The sequence below is a fragment of the Salvelinus sp. IW2-2015 genome, linkage group LG10, assembly GCF_002910315.2.
Source record: "Salvelinus sp. IW2-2015 linkage group LG10, ASM291031v2, whole genome shotgun sequence".
Classification (NCBI taxonomy): Eukaryota; Metazoa; Chordata; class Actinopteri; order Salmoniformes; family Salmonidae; genus Salvelinus; species Salvelinus sp. IW2-2015.
The window spans coordinates 16,959,044-16,976,900 of NC_036850.1; the positions used below are offsets into that span (position 1 = coordinate 16,959,044).

The 17,857-nt window shown below is 43.3% G+C and overlaps 2 protein-coding genes across 5 annotated transcripts in view; one reads left to right on the forward strand and one right to left on the reverse strand.

Moving 5' to 3' along the window:
• LOC111969393 (E3 ubiquitin-protein ligase NEDD4) overlaps window positions 1-12,056 on the forward strand; it is a 58,984-nt gene extending 46,928 nt beyond the window's left edge. For all 4 annotated transcript variants that reach the window (XM_070445428.1, XM_023995499.2, XM_070445427.1 and 1 more), the window contains 16 exons: window positions 785-988; window positions 6,162-6,239; window positions 6,394-6,448; window positions 6,538-6,596; window positions 6,797-6,862; window positions 7,097-7,326; window positions 7,528-7,649; window positions 7,832-7,902; window positions 8,035-8,130; window positions 8,269-8,342; window positions 8,580-8,640; window positions 8,735-8,794; window positions 8,893-9,000; window positions 9,460-9,556; window positions 9,749-9,821; window positions 9,917-12,056. In XM_070445428.1, coding sequence (XP_070301529.1) covers window positions 785-988; window positions 6,162-6,239; window positions 6,394-6,448; window positions 6,538-6,596; window positions 6,797-6,862; window positions 7,097-7,326; window positions 7,528-7,649; window positions 7,832-7,902; window positions 8,035-8,130; window positions 8,269-8,342; window positions 8,580-8,640; window positions 8,735-8,794; window positions 8,893-9,000; window positions 9,460-9,556; window positions 9,749-9,821; window positions 9,917-10,019 — 1,557 coding nt within the window. In that variant the 3' untranslated portion in view covers window positions 10,020-12,056. The remainder of the gene's footprint in view (window positions 1-784; window positions 989-6,161; window positions 6,240-6,393; window positions 6,449-6,537; window positions 6,597-6,796; window positions 6,863-7,096; window positions 7,327-7,527; window positions 7,650-7,831; window positions 7,903-8,034; window positions 8,131-8,268; window positions 8,343-8,579; window positions 8,641-8,734; window positions 8,795-8,892; window positions 9,001-9,459; window positions 9,557-9,748; window positions 9,822-9,916) is intronic.
• LOC111969121 (transcription factor 12-like) overlaps window positions 1-17,857 on the reverse strand; it is a 345,264-nt gene that overhangs the window by 241,289 nt on the left and 86,118 nt on the right. The window lies entirely within an intron of this gene.

The following is a 17,857-nucleotide window of genomic DNA, read 5'->3' on the forward strand; positions in this document are numbered from 1 at the left end:
CTCCAGACGCTTGGCATTCAGGCCAAATAATTCAATCTTGGTTTCATCAGACCAGAGAATCTTGTTTCTCATGGTCTGAGAGTCTTTTGGTGCCTTTTGGCAAACTCCAAGCGGGCTGTCATGTGCCTTTTACTGAGGAGTGGCTTCTGTCTGGCCACTCTACAAGAAAGGCCTGATTGGTGGAGAGAGGGTTTTCCGTCTGGAAGTTTCTCCCATCTCCACAGAGGAACTCTAGAGCTCTGTCAGTGACCATCAAGGCCCTTCTCCTCTGACTGTTTTGGTATCCTTCCCCAAATCTGTGCCTCAGTACAATCCTCTGTCTGTGCTCTACGGACAATTCCTTCGACCTCGTGGCTTGGTTTTTGCTTTGACATGCACTGTCAACTGTGGAGCCTTTTATATAGACAGGTGTGTGCCTTTCCAAATCATGTCCAATCAATTGAATTTACCACAGGTGGACTCCAAGTTGTAGAAACTTGGAGTCAAGGATGATCAATGGAAACGGGATGCACCTGAGCTCAATTTCGAGTCTCATAGCAAAGGGTCTAAATACTTATGTAAAAAAGGTATTTCTGTTTTCACTTCGTCATTATGGGGTATTGTGAGGATAATTTTGTATTTAATCCATTTTAGAATACGGCTGTAACGTAACAAAATGTGAAAAAAGTCAAGGGGTCTGAAAACTCTCCGAAAGCACTGTAGATAATGTTGATGTAGAATCCAGTTCACCCTCCTATTGAGTATATCAATAGTGTTAATCTTTATCTCTCCTTCCATGGTCCAGATAACCTCAGACGCAGCAGCCCARGCTGTTCTGTCCCAGAACGCCACTGTGTACCAGCCCCCCATGCTCTCTCCTGAGGGCTCCCCCCAGCACTCCCCCAGCTCACAGAGGGAGTGTGGCTTCATGCCGGCGGGCTGGGAGGTCCGCAATGCCCCCAACGGAAAACCCTTCTTCATCGACCACAACACTAAGACCACTTCCTGGGTGAGAGAGCAAGCACCTGCATACCACCACTCTTAAAAGGACATGCAGTATCAGTCAAAAGTTTGGACACACCTACTCATTAAAGGGTTTTTCTTTATTTGTACTATTTTCTACATTGTAGAATAATAATGAAGATGTCAAAACTATGAAATATCACATATGGAATCATGTAGTAACCAAAAAAGTGTTAAACCAATCAGTATATATTTTATATTAGAGATTCTTCAAAGTAGCCACCCTTTGCCTTGATGAGGCACACTCTTAGCATTCTCTCAACCAGCTTCATGAGGAATGCTTTTCCAACAGTCTTGAATGAGTTAGTGCATATGCTGAGCACTTGTTGACTACTTTTCCTTGACTCTGCGGTCCAACTCATCCCAAACCATCTCAATTGGGTTGAGGTCGGGTGATTGTGGATTCCAGGTCATCTGATGCAGCACTTCATCACTCTCCTTCTTGGTTAAATACCCCTTACACAGTCTGAAGGTGTGTTTTGGGTCATTGTCCTGTTGAAAAACAAATGATAATCCCACTAAGCGCAAACCAGATGGGATGGCGAATTGCTGCAGAATGCTGTGGTAGCCTTGAATTCTAAATAAATCACTGACAGTGTCACCAGCAAAGCACCCCCACACCATCACACCTCCTCCATGCTTCACGGTGGGAACCACACATGCGGAGATTCATTCGTATCACAAAGACACGGAGGTTGGAACCAAAAAGTTCAAATTTGGACTCATCAGACTAAAGGACAGATTTCCACCGGTCTAATGCCCATTGCTCGTTTTTCTTGGCCCAAGCAAGTCTCTTCTTCTTATTGGTGTCCTTGTGTATTGGTTTCTTTGCAGCAATCTCACCATGAAGGTCTGATTCATGCAGTCTCCTCTGAACAGTTGATGTTGAGGATGTGTCTGTTACTTGGACTCTGTGAAGCATTTATTTTGGCTGCAATTTGAGTGTGTTTTCTCTAATGACCTTTTCTGCAGCAGAGGTACCTCTGGTTCTTCCTTTCCTGTGGCGGTCCTCATGAGAGCCAGTTTTATCATAGCGCTTGATTGTTTTTGCGATTGCACTTGAATTAGCTTTCAAAGTTATTGACATTTTCTGGATTGACTGACCTTCATGTCTTAAAGTAATGATGGCGTGTCGTTTCTCTTTGTTTATTTGAGCTGTTCTTGCCATAATATGGGCTTGGAATTTTACCAAATAGGGCTATCTTCTGTAACCACCCCTACCTGACCCAAACTGCTACAGACCTATATCTATCCTACCCTGCCTTTCTAAGGTCTTCAAAAGCCAAGTCAACAAACAGATTACCGACCATTTCGAATCCCACCGCACCTTCTCCGCTATGCAATCTGGTTTCAGAGCTGATCATTGTTGCACCTCAGCCATGCTCAAGGTCCTAAACGATATCTTAACCGCCATCAATAAGAAACAATACTGTGCAGCCGTATTCATCGACCTGGCCAAGGCTTTCGACTCTGTCAATCACCACATCCTCATCGGCAGACTCGATAGCCTTGGCTTCTCAAATAGCTGCCTCGCCTGGTTCACAACACTACTTCTCAGATAGAGTTCAGTGTGTCAAATCGGAGGGCCTGTTGTCCGGGCCTCTGGCAGTCTCTATGGGGGTGCCACAGGGTTCAATTCTTGGGCCGACTCTCTTCTCTGTATACATCAATGATGTCGCTCTTCTGCTGTGAGTCTCTGATCCACTTCTACGCAGACGACACCATTCTGTATACTTCTGGCCTTCTTTGGAACTGTGTTAACAACCCTCCAGACGAGCTTCAATGCCATACAACTCTTCTTCCGTGCTCTTAAATTAAAACTAAATACATGCTCTCAATCAACGTCATCGCTGCCTGCACCTGCCCGCCCGTCCAGCATCACTACTCTGGACGGTTATGACTTAAATCGGTCGACCTCTAGTCCACATATTCTATCGGAATGGCCGATTAATTAGGGCCGATTTCAAGTTTTCATAACAATCAGAAATCGGTAATTTTGGACGCCAATATTGCCGATATTTTTTATATAAATATTTTTTATATTATTTTAATTTATTTTTTACACCTTTATTTAACTAGGCAAGTCAGTTAAGAACACATTCTTATTTTCACTGACGTGGGTTAACTGCCTTGTTCAGGGGCAGAACGACAGATTTTTACCTTGTCAGCTCAGTGATTCAATCTTGCAACCCTACGGTTAACTAGTCCAACGCTCTAACCACCTGCCTCACGAGGAGCCCGCTGTTAGTGAATGCAGTAGAAGCCAAGGTAAGTTGCTATCTAGCATTAAACTTATCTTATAACAAACAATCAATCAATCAATCATAATCACTAGTTATAACTACACATGGTTGATGATATTACTAGGTTATCTAGCGTGTCCTGCGTTGCATATAATCGATGATAAAAGGACTGTCGTTGCTCCAACGTGTACCTAACCATAAACATCAATGCCTTTCTTAAAATCAATACACAGAAGTATATATTTTTAAACCTGCATATTTAGCAAAAAGAAATCCAAGTTAGCAGGCAATATTAACCAGGTGAAATTGGGTCACTTCTCTTGCATTCATTGCACGCCGAGTCAGAGTTTATGCAACAGTTTGGGCTGCCTGGCTCATTGCGAACTAATTTGCCAGAATTTTATGTAATTATGACATAACATTGAAGGTTGTGCAATGTAACAGGAATATTTAGACTTATGGATGCCACCCGTTAGATAAAATACGGAACGTTTCCGTATTTCACTGAAAGAATAAACGTTTTGTTTTCGAGATGATAGTTTCCGGATTCGACCATATTAATGACCTAAGGCTCATATTTCTGTGTGTTATTATGTTATAATTAAGTCTATGATTTGATAGAGCAGTCTGACTGAGCGATGGTAGGCACCAGCAGGCTCGTAAGCATTCATTCAAACAGCACTTTCGTGCGTTTTGCCAGCAGCTCGTCACTGTGCTTCAAGCATTGCGCTGTTTATGACTTCAAGCCTATCAACTCCCGAGATTAGGCTGGTGTAACGATGTGAAATGGCTAGCTAGTTAGCGGGGTGCGCGCTAATAACTTTTCAAACGTCACTCGCTCTGAGACTTGGAGTAGTTGTTCCCCTTGCTCTGCATGGGTAACGCTGCTTCGTGGGTGGCTGTTGTCGATGTGTTCCTGGTTCGAGCCCAGGTAGCGGCGAGGAGAGGGATGGAAGCTTATACTGTTACACTGGCAATACTAAAGTGCCTATAAGAACATCTAATAGTCAAAGGTATATGAAATACAAATCGTATACAGAGAAATAGTCCTATAATTCCTATAATAACTACAACCTAAAACTTCTTACCTGGGAATATTGAAGACTCATGTTGAAAGGAACCACCGCTTTCATATGTTCTCATGTTCTGAGCAAGGAACTTAAACGTTAGCTTTCTTACATGGCACATATTGCACTTTCACTTTCTTCTCCAACACTTTGTTTTTGCATTATTTAAACCAAATTGAACATGTTTCATTATTTATTTGGGGCTAAATTGATTTTATTGATGTATTATATTAAGTTAAAATCAGTATTCATTCAGTATTGTTGTAATTGTCATTATTACAAATACATTTTCAAAATCGGCCGATTAATCGGTATCTGCTTTTTTGGTCCTCCAATAATCGGTATTGGGGTTGAAAAATCATAATCGGTCGACCTCTAATGTGGACAACTACAAATACCTAGGTGTCTGGTTAGACTGTAAACTCTCCTTCCAGACTCACATCAAACATCTCCAATCCAAGTTAAATCTAGAATTGGCTTCCTATTTCGCAACAAAGCATCCTTCACTCATGCTGCCAAACATACCCTCGTAAAACTGACCATCCTACCGATCCTCGACTTCAGCGATGTCATTTACAAAATAGCCTCCAATACCCTACTCAATAATTGGATGCAGTCTATCACAGTGCCATCCGTTTTGTCACCAAAGCCCATATACTACCCACCACTGCGATCTGTAGCTCTCGTTGGCTGGCTCTCGCTTCATACTCGTCGCCAAACCCACTGGCTCCAGGTCATCTACAAGACCCTGCTAGGTAAAGTCCCCCTTATCTCAGCTCGCTGGTCACCATAGCACGCGCTCCAGCAGGTATATCTCTCTGGTCACCCCCAAAGCCAATTCTCCTTTGGCCGCCTCTCCTTCCAGTTCTCTGCTGCCAGTGACTGGAACGACCTAAAAAAATCTCTGAAGCTGGAAACACTTATCTCCCTCACTAGCTTTAAGCACCAGCTTGTCAGAGCAGCTCACAGATTACTGCACCTGTACATAGCCCATCTATAATTTACCCCAAACAACTACCTCTTCCCCTACTGTATTTATTTATTTTTCTCCTTTGCACCCCATTATTTCTATTTCTACTTTGCAAATTTTTCCACTGCAAATCTACCATTCCAGTGTTTTACTTGCTATATTGTATTTACTTCGCCACCATGGCCTTTTTTTTGCCTTTACCTCCCTTATCTCAACTCATTTGCTCACATTGTATATAGACTTATTTTTCTACTGTATTATTGACTGTATGTTTTACTCCATGTGTAACTCTGTTTTGTTGTATGTGTCGAACTGCTTTGCTTTATCTTGGCCAGGTCGCAATTGTAAATTAGAACTTGTTTTCAACTTACCTACCTGGTTAAAAAGTTCCATAAATTAACTTTTACCAAGGCACACCTGTTAATTGAAATGCATTCCAGGTGACTACATCATGGAGCTGGTTGAGAGAATGCCAAGAGTGTGCAAATCTGTCATCAAGGCAAAGGGTGGCTACTTTGAAGAATCTCAAATATATTTATTTTTTAAATGATTTGTTTCAAACTTTTTTCGTTACTACATGATTCCATATGTGTTATTTCATAGTTGTGATGTATTCACTATTATTCTACAATGTAGAAAATAGTACAAATAAAGAAAAACCCTTTGAATGAGTAGGTGTTTAAACTTTTGACTGGTACTATATATGTTGTTTTTCTTGATCAGGTCACTTGATCAAGAAATACCCCCAGGCYCTACCTACAGGGTCTAGTCACGCATCATCGTGGCCAGAATGACCAGTTATCCACTGGACAATACTGACATTCTCACTGCTCCTTCCTGTTTGTGTGACTTATTTCCTGTTTATCTGGCTGTGAACAGGAAGACCCCAGGTTGAAGATTCCTGTGCACATGAGGAGGAGACCTTCGCTAGACCCAACTGACCTCGGGCCAATGCCGGTAAGCTTTACAATGATATCATATCCAATAGCACTCTAAGAAGGCAATTAGCAGCCCAGTGTCATGAGCCTCTTAAAGTCGAAAGTTGCTGAGTGAATGGTTGATTTTAAGGGACAAAATTATGTGAGTAATGTTTGTGCTACCCTTATCTTAGCCTGGCTGGGAGGAGAGGGTCCACAGTGATGGGAGGATATTCTACATAGATCACAGTATGTATGACATGTACTACAATTTGTCAAAATGAGTGAAAAATGCATACGCCTACTACCAATGCTGAATAAATCTGATGTATTTTCAGACACGAAGAACACACAATGGGATGACCCCAGATTGCAGAATTCAGCCATAACTGGACCAGTAAGTACAGATGATATATTTAAAAAGCTATAGCTAGAGATTTTTATTTATTAGTTTCCGGTAGAGTAATTTTAGGAATGCAATATGGCCCATTCTCTTTTTGGAGTCAGGTTCTCCAGGTTGGCCATAAAACCGAATAATTCATCATGTGTTCATAATTGATTTCCGGTCATTGGATCTCCCATCCTTGTCTATTCTAGGCTGTGCCTTACTCCAGAGACTATAAACAGAAGTATGAATACTTCCGGAAGAAGCTGAAGAAACCGGTAAGTATTGTTTTTCCCAAGACAGGTAATCATTGTAATTACTGAAGGCCCTATGCTCTTAATGTTATTACAGCTAAACCTCACAAATAGGTCAGATATACAGCATATTCACACTGTAAAAGCCTATCTTGTCTTTCTCTCAATCATCCTCACAATATCTTCTATGACATTTAGTCCAGCTACATCCCCTGACCTGATGTCCACTCACTCAGCATGCTCTATCTCCAATTCCAGGCTGACATCCCCAACCGCTTTGAGATGAAGCTCAGGCGGAACACCGTGCTAGAGGACTCCTACAGACGAATCCTGTCAATCAAGAGGGCCGACTTCCTGAAGGCGCGGCTGTGGGTGGAGTTTGAGGGAGAGAAGGGCTTGGATTATGGGGGCGTGGCCAGGGAGTGGTTCTTCCTAATCTCCAAGGAGATGTTCAACCCCTATTATGGGCTGTTTGAGTATTCTGCCACGTGAGTCTCTTTTTGAATGTGTTAGAATTCCATTTTAAGGCAAGGAAAAATGGAACAGGCCCTTAATGGGGCTGTTAGTGAATAACATCTCTGACAGCATTATGAATCATTTTAATGAGGATATGTTCTGGAATGGATCAGAGAAGGATTTGGATGACTTTAGAGCTGTGTTAAGTTTCTCCTCTGCATGTTCTGGGGCAGGGACAACTACACTCTGCAGATCAACCCCAACTCAGGCCTCTGCAATGAGGACCACCTGTCCTACTTTAAGTTCATTGGCCGTGTGGCAGGCATGGCTGTCTACCATGGAAAGCTGCTGGACGGTGAGTCTYACTGCTGGTGATTTCACTCATGAACTTTGTGTCTGTTAAAAGTTCATTAATTCGTCTAATAGTAGTGTGACACGAGTGTGTGTGTAGAGAAACTAAGAGCTGAGGACAGCTCTATGCTAGGGCCACAAGGATTAGGTGTGTTGAACAGATCCTGACATGTTATTTTTTTCTAGCCTTCTTCATCAGGCCTTTCTACAAGATGATGTTGCAGAAGCACATTACTCTACAGGACATGGAGTCTGTGGTAGGTACCTAATACTATCTAGATTACTCTCACATCTTCCCATCACCTAATCAGATAGAGACAAGATAAATGAGACATCTAAAACAGCAGTGTTTCACCATAAGGGGTAATGGTGTTTGTGTGTTATTTCAGGACAGTGAGTACTTCAACTCCCTGAAGTGGATATTGGAGAATGACCCGATAGACCTCGATCTGAGATTCACCATAGACGAAGAGCTCTTTGGACAGGTGGGACCTGCTTCCTATTTGTTGTTTGGCACAAGTATTTTCTGTTCTATCTTGTGCCTATTGAGTGAAGTGGTTAAAATCGATGCTAAGTGGAACTCTGGTATCASTCATGCTGACATCACATTTCCTCCTATTTAGACCCACCAGCATGAGCTGAAGCCAGGAGGATCTGAAATAGTAGTCACCGATGACAACAAGAAGGAATACATCCAGTAAGCACCAGAGCCCTCTGCTGGTAGAAAGAGGAAACATGCCTCATACACACTGCCATGTAGTGCTGTTCAGCTGGTTACCTGTAGGTGACCCACAAGTAACATATTTGGCCTTAGAAGGGTTTGCAAATGGACAATGAAACCACTACCCACCACATAATGTCTGCATCATTAGATAAATTATAAATTATTAGGGCTTTTGAATGCTTCCATTTCAAAATAAACATTTTCTTTCAGTCTTGTCATGCAGTGGAGGTTCGTGAACAGGATACTGAAGCAGATGACCGCATTCAAGGAGGTAAACACTAGGTTTTATTGAGATGTTTTGATTGAGTTGTGATAAGATTGAAAGAAACGGTTGACTTATTGCGTGTTCCTCTCTCTTGTCTTAGGGATTCTATGAGTTGATACCCCAGGATCTCATCAAGATCTTTGACGAGAATGAGCTGGAGGTGGGTGTCATTCCTATCACTCTGAGATGTATGCATGACTGAGAGCCTGTCTTTCCAGATCGTTGAGTGATGTTCTGTCTGTTTTTTTTTCTCTCTAGCTCCTGATGTGTGGCCTGGGAGACGTGGATGTGAACGACTGGAGGGAGAACACCAAGTACAAGAATGGCTACTGTCCCAACCAGCCTGTCATCCTGTGGTTCTGGAAGGTAAGAGGATACTCCACCACTGGAGCAGAAGCCTCTGGATTCTAGAGTGTTTTTGTTAGGGATGTACGGTTTATTGGTGACCATATCGGTAACGGACGATAATTGGTTAAAAATATTATGTCGACATCTGTCTGATGTGGAGACAAAGGACAATGATGGGGACTGAAATGTATCCGTTATTAGTTGCGGAGACAAACTGAGCGGTCTGTGGCATTTTTTTTTAAGTGGGTGGCGCAACTTGAAGAAAAACTCTTCCTATGAATTTGGCTTTAGCGTCCAAATGGTTTGAGCTATTAGCTATTATTAGCCCATTCCTGAAAGCGAAAACTCCCAAGAACACATTGGATATCGGTAAATATCTGATATCGGGCCAGAATTTCCACATCGATGCATCCTTAGTTTTTTGGTGAATTATCAATATTCATTACAACTATTTGAATGATATTTTGTCATTCTCAGACTGTTCTGCTGATGGATGCAGAGAAGCGTATCCGCCTGTTGCAGTTCGTGACTGGCACCTCCCGGGTCCCAATGAATGGCTTTGCAGAGCTCTATGGTGAGTCCTCTTCTCTACTTCTCTGTATTAAGACTCATTTGTATAATACAGGGTATATTCTAGGTATGTTTTTAACCATTTTGTCATTACATAGATTGATATGAACTTTGAAACATGGATTCTGAGTTGTAACCAGAGGTGTTTGTATATGATTCTCTCCTCCTAATCTTGTTTTATGTTATGAAATCACAGGGTCTAACGGACCACAGCTGTTTACCATTGAGCAGTGGGGAACACGAGACAAACTACCTAGAGCCCACACATGGTGAGTACCTAACAATACAGCAGTTTGGCTAATAGTCCTACCTGATTACTGCAACAAATGTGCATTTGAATTTGGTTTTGTTTTACCGTCTTCAGCTTCAACCGGCTGGACCTGCCTCCCTATGAGTCGTTTGAGGAGCTGAGGGAGAAGCTACACATCGCCATAGAGAATGCACAAGGCTTTGATGGAGTGGATTAGGGGAGTGTGTGGCCTATGGCACAGATGTTAAAATGGCAGTTACTGCCAGTGAACTGAGGGCTAGCACCAAGTTTTGTGCTGTAGTTCTGTTTAATGCTGATAAAACACATAATATTCAGGTCCAGACCTGACCTGCCAACCGCCTGAGAAGATGGAGAACAGTCACAGACAGCAAAGTCTTAGGTGCTCCTCTCTCCTGCACAGTGGAAGGGATGGATGAGTGAAAATCACTTCTTAAATCACTCTTGGTCTGTGAAGTTTACAAATAGTTTTTTTGTGTCTCGTAAATATGTATGTATACTTATACCAGATCTATATACAATTTATCAAATGCATTATATCATACAGATATTATTGTTCATCTATGATAAACATTCTATCATGAGGAGATTGACATTGGACTTCGATATACATTACCGTATATACACTGGTGTCGAAAGCATTTCACAGGGATGCTGGCCCATGACTCCAATGCTTCCCACAGTTGTGTCAAGTTGGCTGGATGTCTTTTGAGTGGTGGACCACAGGAAACTTGAGCGTGAAATACCAAGCAGTGTTGCAGTTCTTGACACAAACCGGTGCGCCTGGCACCTACAACAATACCACGTTCAAAGGCACATAAATATTTTGTTTTGCCCATTAACCCTCTGAATGGCACACAGACACAATCCATGTATCAAGGCTTCAAAATCCTTCTTTAACCTGTCTCCTCCTCTTCATCTACACTGATTTGAAGTGGATTTAACAAGTGACATCAATAAGGGATAATAGCTTTCAGCTGGATTCACCTGGTCAGTCTATGTAATGGAAAGAGCAGGTGTTCCTAGTGTTTTTTTTTTACAATCACAGAGTATGTGTCTGAGCAATGGACAGTGAATGCACCTTTGTATAGCATACTGGGGATATCATAGAACTGACGACTCCACATTATACTCCATTGAAAAACCATGTTGCCATTGCGCTCTCTTTCTTGCACACACACTTGCAAAATATGTGTTTCCTCTGCTGTTTTTTTTATTCAGTGATGGATGTATAATTTTTTATTCCGCTATTCCAGGGCTCTCAACCCTGTTCCTGGAGCACTACCCTTCTGTAGGTTTTCACCTCCAACCCCAGTTGTAACTAATTAATATAATCAGGAGCGCTAGATTAGGGTTGGACTGAACCTACAGGACAGTAGGTCTCCAGAAACAGGGTTGGAGAGCCCTGCTCTATTCATGGGTGTTATAGAGCAGTATAATACTCTATTTTTAGGAGTATATTTATTTTTTTCAAATTGCTCTATGTAATAACTCTATTGAATTAATATCAAGAAATTGATACTATCAATTCTCAAAGATTTCTGCGAATGTCTTTTTTTGCCTTTGATTATCTTGAGGTAATTGACTGTACATATGCAGTGGTGTGCTCTATCAAAGAATGTATTGTATGAATGGTACAAAACATGTTTACACTATCTGGTATGTTTACAGATTGTTGAAGGAAAATATGGTATTTTTCATTTCTCTTAAATCAAAATGTTATACTTGTGCTTTTATAAGGTAAAGCACTTTGTTAAAATAGTTATAAAAGTCTTAGTGTCTTGATCTTTGCCAAACTATCAATTTCAGAATGCATACGTTGAGTATGATTTCATACTAAAATCCTCTGCTTTTAAGTGCACATTTGACTTGAGTACATTTTACTTGCCATGGAAGAAAAAAGCACATTTCATTTCACTGTTAATTAAGACTTACATTACAAATGAAGGCATTGTACTTTATCATAACATTTGATCATCCCAATCTTTGACATGCTCTTATCCTTTAGTTGAATGGATATATTGTTAACATCCGATACTCTATCATTCATTATTTTAAGAGATACTTAATTTATATATTGTGTCAGAAACGTAATTCTGACAACTAAGTGGATTTTCTATCAATGCTTTAATGAAATAAAACTTCTGTGTCTTGTTGAAAACAACATGTTTTGATTGCATGCCAAAGTAAATGGCAACATATTTAGAAAAACGAATAAATGGAAAATGCCACCTAATCTTCTCCTTTCATATTATTCTGAACAAAAATATAAACACAACGTGAAATGTTGGTCCCATGATCCATAAGCTGAAATAAAAGATCCCAGAAATGAGCCAGATGCACAAAAAGCTTATTTCTCTCAAATCTTGGGCACAAATATGTTTACATCCCTGTTAATGACCATTTCTCCTTTGCCAAGATAATCCATCCACCTGACAGGTGTGGCATATCAAGAAGACGATTAAACAGCTTGATCATTACATAGGTGTACATTGTGCTGGGGACAATAAAAGGCCACTCTAAAATGTGCAGTTTTATCACAACACATTGCCACCGATGTCTCAAGTTTTGAGGGACCATGCAATTGGCATGCTGACTGTAGGAATGTCCACCAGAGTTGTTACCAGAGAATGTAATGTTCATTTCTCTACTGCCTCCAACGCCATTTTAGAGAATTTGGCAGTAGGTTCAACCGGCCTCACCACTTGTAACCCATGCCAGCCCAGGACTTCCACATCCGGCTTCTTCACCTGCGGGATCATCTGAGACTAGTCACCTGGACAGTTGATGGAACTGAGGAGTATGTATGTCTAATAAGGCCCTTTTGTGGGGAAAAACATTCTGATTGGCTGCGCCCCTGCCCAGTKRTGAAATCCATTGATTAGGGCTTAATGAATTTATTTCAATTGACAGATTTCCTTATATGAACTGTAACTCAGTAAAATTGTTGCATGGTGCGTTTATATTTTTGTACAGTAGAGTTGTTCGATATCTACAAGCCAGAGGATTACTTTTATTCTRCACTTTTTGATGACAGAATTTGTCTGTTTTAAGACTAGTTAATTTCTCAAGACATCTTTACTATTCAGTATGTGTCATATGCTCTTTAAGTCAACTGTGCAATAAGCACTTTTTTGTTATATACCTTTAAAAATAGCTTTTTCCCATCATCACCGGGATACAGAGGTTTTGTTTGATCACAATGAACACTGCCTACATATTGGCTGTGTTCGAGCGCATCAAATCAGTGATGTACTGTTAGTCAATTTGGACTGATTCTAACCTCATGCACACATCCCAGGTCAACCCTCAACCCTAACTCTAACCTTAGCTTCATGTCCACATCCCAGTTCAACCCACAACCCTAACTCTAACCTTAGCTTCATGTCCACATCCCAGTTCAACCCTCAACCAAAAGCCTAACTCTAACCCTAGCTTCATGTCCACTATCCAGATCAACCCTCAACCAACCCCTAACCGTAGCTTCATGTCCACTATCCAGATCAACCCTCAACCAAACCCTAACTCTAACCCTAGCTTCATGTCCACATCCCAGTTCAACCCTCAACCACAACCCTAACTCTAACCCTAGCTTCATGTCCACATCCCAGTTCAACCCTAGCCTCAACACAACCCTAACCGTAGCTTCATGTCCACTATCCAGATCAACCCTCAACCAAAACCCCTATCTAACCCTAGCTTCATGTCCACATCCCCAAATAAGTTAATGGAAAAGCTTCCCCTCTAAAGCAGGCAGGGCTCATTCATATGATTCAGCTTAACACAACTGTCCTGTTTTCCCCCAAGCCCAAAGTGCTGGCTAAAGACCAACCCCCCCAGGCTGAAGGGTCAGGTGGTAGGTACACACAATTCAGGCCAGCCTTTTGGACGCTGCTGGGGTCAGTGAGGATGGGTCTGTATGGAAGCAGGATGACACTGGGCTTGTCCAATAGCAGAAGGCCTTGGATGTGCCGGATACCCCCCACCCCCTTTTAACCTATTGATCTGGCCCCAGAGCTCGACCTCCATCCATGTGCAGTTTATCTTCACTCCCCCCTAACAGTGTCGTGTTGGCAGGTGCCAAACCCAATTCCTAATCGAACATCCTCAGAGAGACCCCCCCCCCCCTTCCCCTGTGAGGGGTCACCATAAATGAGGCTGCATATTCACTTTCGCATTTTATGTTAGTGCAGGTTAGCCTGGGTCACAAACAAACATCTTTCTAATACAATGATTTGTTAGGACAGTACTGTAGTATATCGCTACGCAGCCTACTGGATGTTCAGTTATCGTGATGGATCACATGGTTGTAGTAATATTACATAAGAGGATCATAGTGTGTCCAAATTGATTGTTCAGACTAACAAACAATATTAGGCTAAGTGATTTTAGAGTTATTACAGTCATAAGGCACTATACATTGTAAATCAATGTGAGTTCAAAATTAGCAGATCTTAAATTAGATCTTTTTTTTCCAATGAACAATCATAAGTCCTTGCACTTGCATTTTAACTTGAAATATTTCACGAGTTCAGTTATATTTCCTAAAATAGTTTTGCATCACCACTTTTACACCTTAGCTTTCATCCATTTTCTCTTTGTTGAAGTGCACATCTTGATCCTTGACTGTGAGAATCAGCTTTTGGTTTGGTTATATTTTGGGCTGGGGACACTCAAGGACACAACAGCTGGGCCTCGGGCCCTGCTGCTGAATGAGAGTCCAGAGCAGGGAGGAAGGTCAAACTCACTCCATAATAAAACATGGACACTGGATCAATATCTGCATTTAAGCAGCAGCTGTCCTTCTCCTACCAATGCTTCCTGGTAATTGCTGAGCCCAGTTCTCAGTGGTGGAGAGAGTGCCTCATTTCCATAAACAGTTTTCTAWCCTCCAGAGTGACCATTTGCAGTGCAGTTGCCCTGTTTGACATGGAGTGACTTTTACCGGCCCATGTTGAAACAAACACAAATGTATCTATCTTTACCCATATGCCGTAATAAAGGTCTATGTGACCGAAACATTTTCATTTGTCAATTATGTTTAATTATGCAAGTATACACAATGAGTTATTTTACCAGTTCTCTATGTCCATGTCGTCACTTTCAAAGTGGGAACATTGGTCAAGATGTTATATGGACCAAATYTTTCAACACCTTCTTTCCGTTGGTCAAGTGTCCCTGAGTTGTCTTAAAACGCATCATACTGGTGTTGGAATACAGCCGTGTCCTTGAGAGCCATTAAAAACAAATGCATGGTGTAAATAGTATATGGCATTGGCAACTGATAGTGTGTAAGGCCAATATGCCAAGAGCTTTTAAAAGTTTTAAGATGTCTGTAAGTGTCTGAGCATTATGCAATGGAGGTTGCTATTTTAATGACACTTCAGAGTTATGTTGTGGGATATCTCACTAAGAAAGTTACTGAATTATTGAAACTAACTGGGAAGTGTTATGATGCTCTGTCAACCTAAACACTTATGATAGGTAATTATCACCACCCTCTATCTTTTCCTCTTGTTCTCTAACTGTGGCTATTAGCAGTCTTAACTGCAACTCATTTGTGTTAGAATACAGACTCGTCATTGAGGGGCATTACAAATAAATGCATGCTTGGAAGACAACATGATAACCTGAATACCTGTCACGACTCCCACCGAAGGTGGCTCCCCTTCCTGTTCGGGTGGCGCTCGGCGGTTGTCGTCACCGGCCTATTAGCTGCCACTGATCCTTTTTTTCCCCCCTTGTCTGTTTATTAGTTGCACCTGTGTTTAGTTAGGTTAACTGGTTGGGCTTTAATTACCAGCCGGCCCGCCTGCTGGTTGTGCGGGATTATTTTCAGTATACGTTTGTACTCGACTGTAAGTCATGGTTGTTTGTGTATGGTGTTTTTTGCTGAACTGTTTAATTCCCCCTGTTTGGGGCATTTGTTTGAGTTGGCGTCATTTTCACCGGTGTGGTGTAATAAAGGTATCGCTACCCTGAACTCGCTGCTTGCTGCGCCTGACTTCTTCCTCCACTACACCCCGGACGTTACAGAATCCCGCACCACCCAAGAATGGAGTCAGCAGGAGCAGCTGCCAACCCCCTTCCATCGATGGAGGAACGTGTCCTCCACCACACCAGCATTCTCCATCGGATCGGATCCGCGATGGACCAGATGATGGAGAGAATGGACCGATGGGAGAGGAGTGGTCTCCTCTCTCCACCTTCAGTTTCCCCAGCTCTRGACCCCTCTTCTCCTCTCTCCCCATCCTCCGGCTCCAGCGCTCTCCGTCTTGCGCTCCCGAGGGAATATGATGGAGCGGAGGCGAGGTGTCAGGGGTTCTTGCTCCAACTGGAACTGTACCTGGCGACTGTGAGGCCCACTCCCTTGGGAGCGGAGAGGGTGAGTGTCCTCATCTCCTGCCTGACGGGTCGTGCTCTGGAGTGGGCAAACGCGGTCTGGAATGGCCCAGACTCGGCGAAGGAGCACTACCCGGAATTCACTACCCGGGAGAGCGACTGTTCCACCTTAGGCAGGAGAAGAGGAGCGCCCAGGATTACGCCTTGGAGTTCCGGACCTTGGCCGCTGGGTCTGGGTGAAACGACAGGGCTCTGATAGACCACTACCGGTGTAGTCTCCGGGAGGACGTCCACTGGGAGCTCTCCCTGGATGAACTTATCGACATGTCTATCCGGCTGGACAATCTGCTGGCTGCCCGCGGGCGTTCGGAGAGGGTCCTGTTCGTTCCACCACCCAGCKCCCCCGCTCCCATTCCTATGGAGTTGGGAGGGGCCATGCCGAGGGGTACCGGAGGAGGGGGCTCCCCCTGCACCAGCTGTGGTCGGAGAGGACACACGGCCGAGGGGGGACCCGTCTGGGAGTCGAGATGGCAGGCGGAACGCTTCTTGGTCACCCCAGGTGAGTCAGCATCAAACTCACCCAGAACCCCCTGTTGGTCACATGTTTGTCTTGATTTTTTTTCTTGAATTTTTCCTCTCTTCCCAGCATAAGGCTCTAGTCGATTCAGGTGCAGCTGGGAATTTTATGGATCGTGGACTCGCCATCAAGCTGGGTGTTCCGCTCGTGCCGATAGATTCTCCCTTCCCCGTGCACTCCCTAGACAGGGTTGGTTGGTCAGGGAGGCCACAGTTCCACTGGACATGGTGACGCAGGGGAATCATAGGGAGCGAATTAGTCTCTTCTTTATCGATTCGCCTGTGTTTCCAGTTGTGCTGGGGATTCCCTGGCTGGCTAGTCACAATCCTAAGATTTCGTGGAGACAGGGGGTTCTCCAGGGGTGGTCAGAGGAGTGTTCTGGAAAGTGTCTGGGAGTTTYCATCGGTGCCACGTCGGTGGAGAGTCCAGACCAGGGTTCCACGGTGCGCACCCCCCCCGAATATGCCGATTTGGCAATCGCTTTCAGTAAGAAGAGAGCGACTAAATTACCACCTCATCGTCCGGGGGGGGGATTGTGCGATAAATCTCCAGGTAAACGCTGCGCTTCCCAAGAGTCACGTGTACCCATTGTCCCAGGAGGAGACCTTGGCTATGGAAACATATGTCACGGAATCTCTGGGACAGGGGTACATTCGGCCCTCCATCTCACCCGTCTCCTCGAGTTTCTTTTTTGTGAAGAAAAAGGAGGGAGATCTGCGTCCATGCATTGATTATAGAGGTCTAAATGCCATCACAGTGGGGTTTAGTTACCCACTACCTCTCATCGCTACGGCGGTGGAATCATTTCACGGAGCACAGTTTTTCACAAAATTGGATCTCAGGAGCGCGTATAGTCTGGTGCGTATTCGGGAGGGAGACGAGTGGAAAACCGCATTTAGTACCACATCGGGCCACTATGAGTACCTCGTCATGCCGTATGGGTTAAAGAATGCTCCAGCCGTCTTTCAATCTTTTGTAGACGAGATTCTCAGGGACCTGCATGGCCAGGGCGTGGTCGTTTATATTGATTATATTCTGATCTATTCTGCCACCCGCGCCGCGCATGTGTCTCTGGTACGCAAGGTGCTTGGTAGACTGCTGAAGCATGACCTATACGT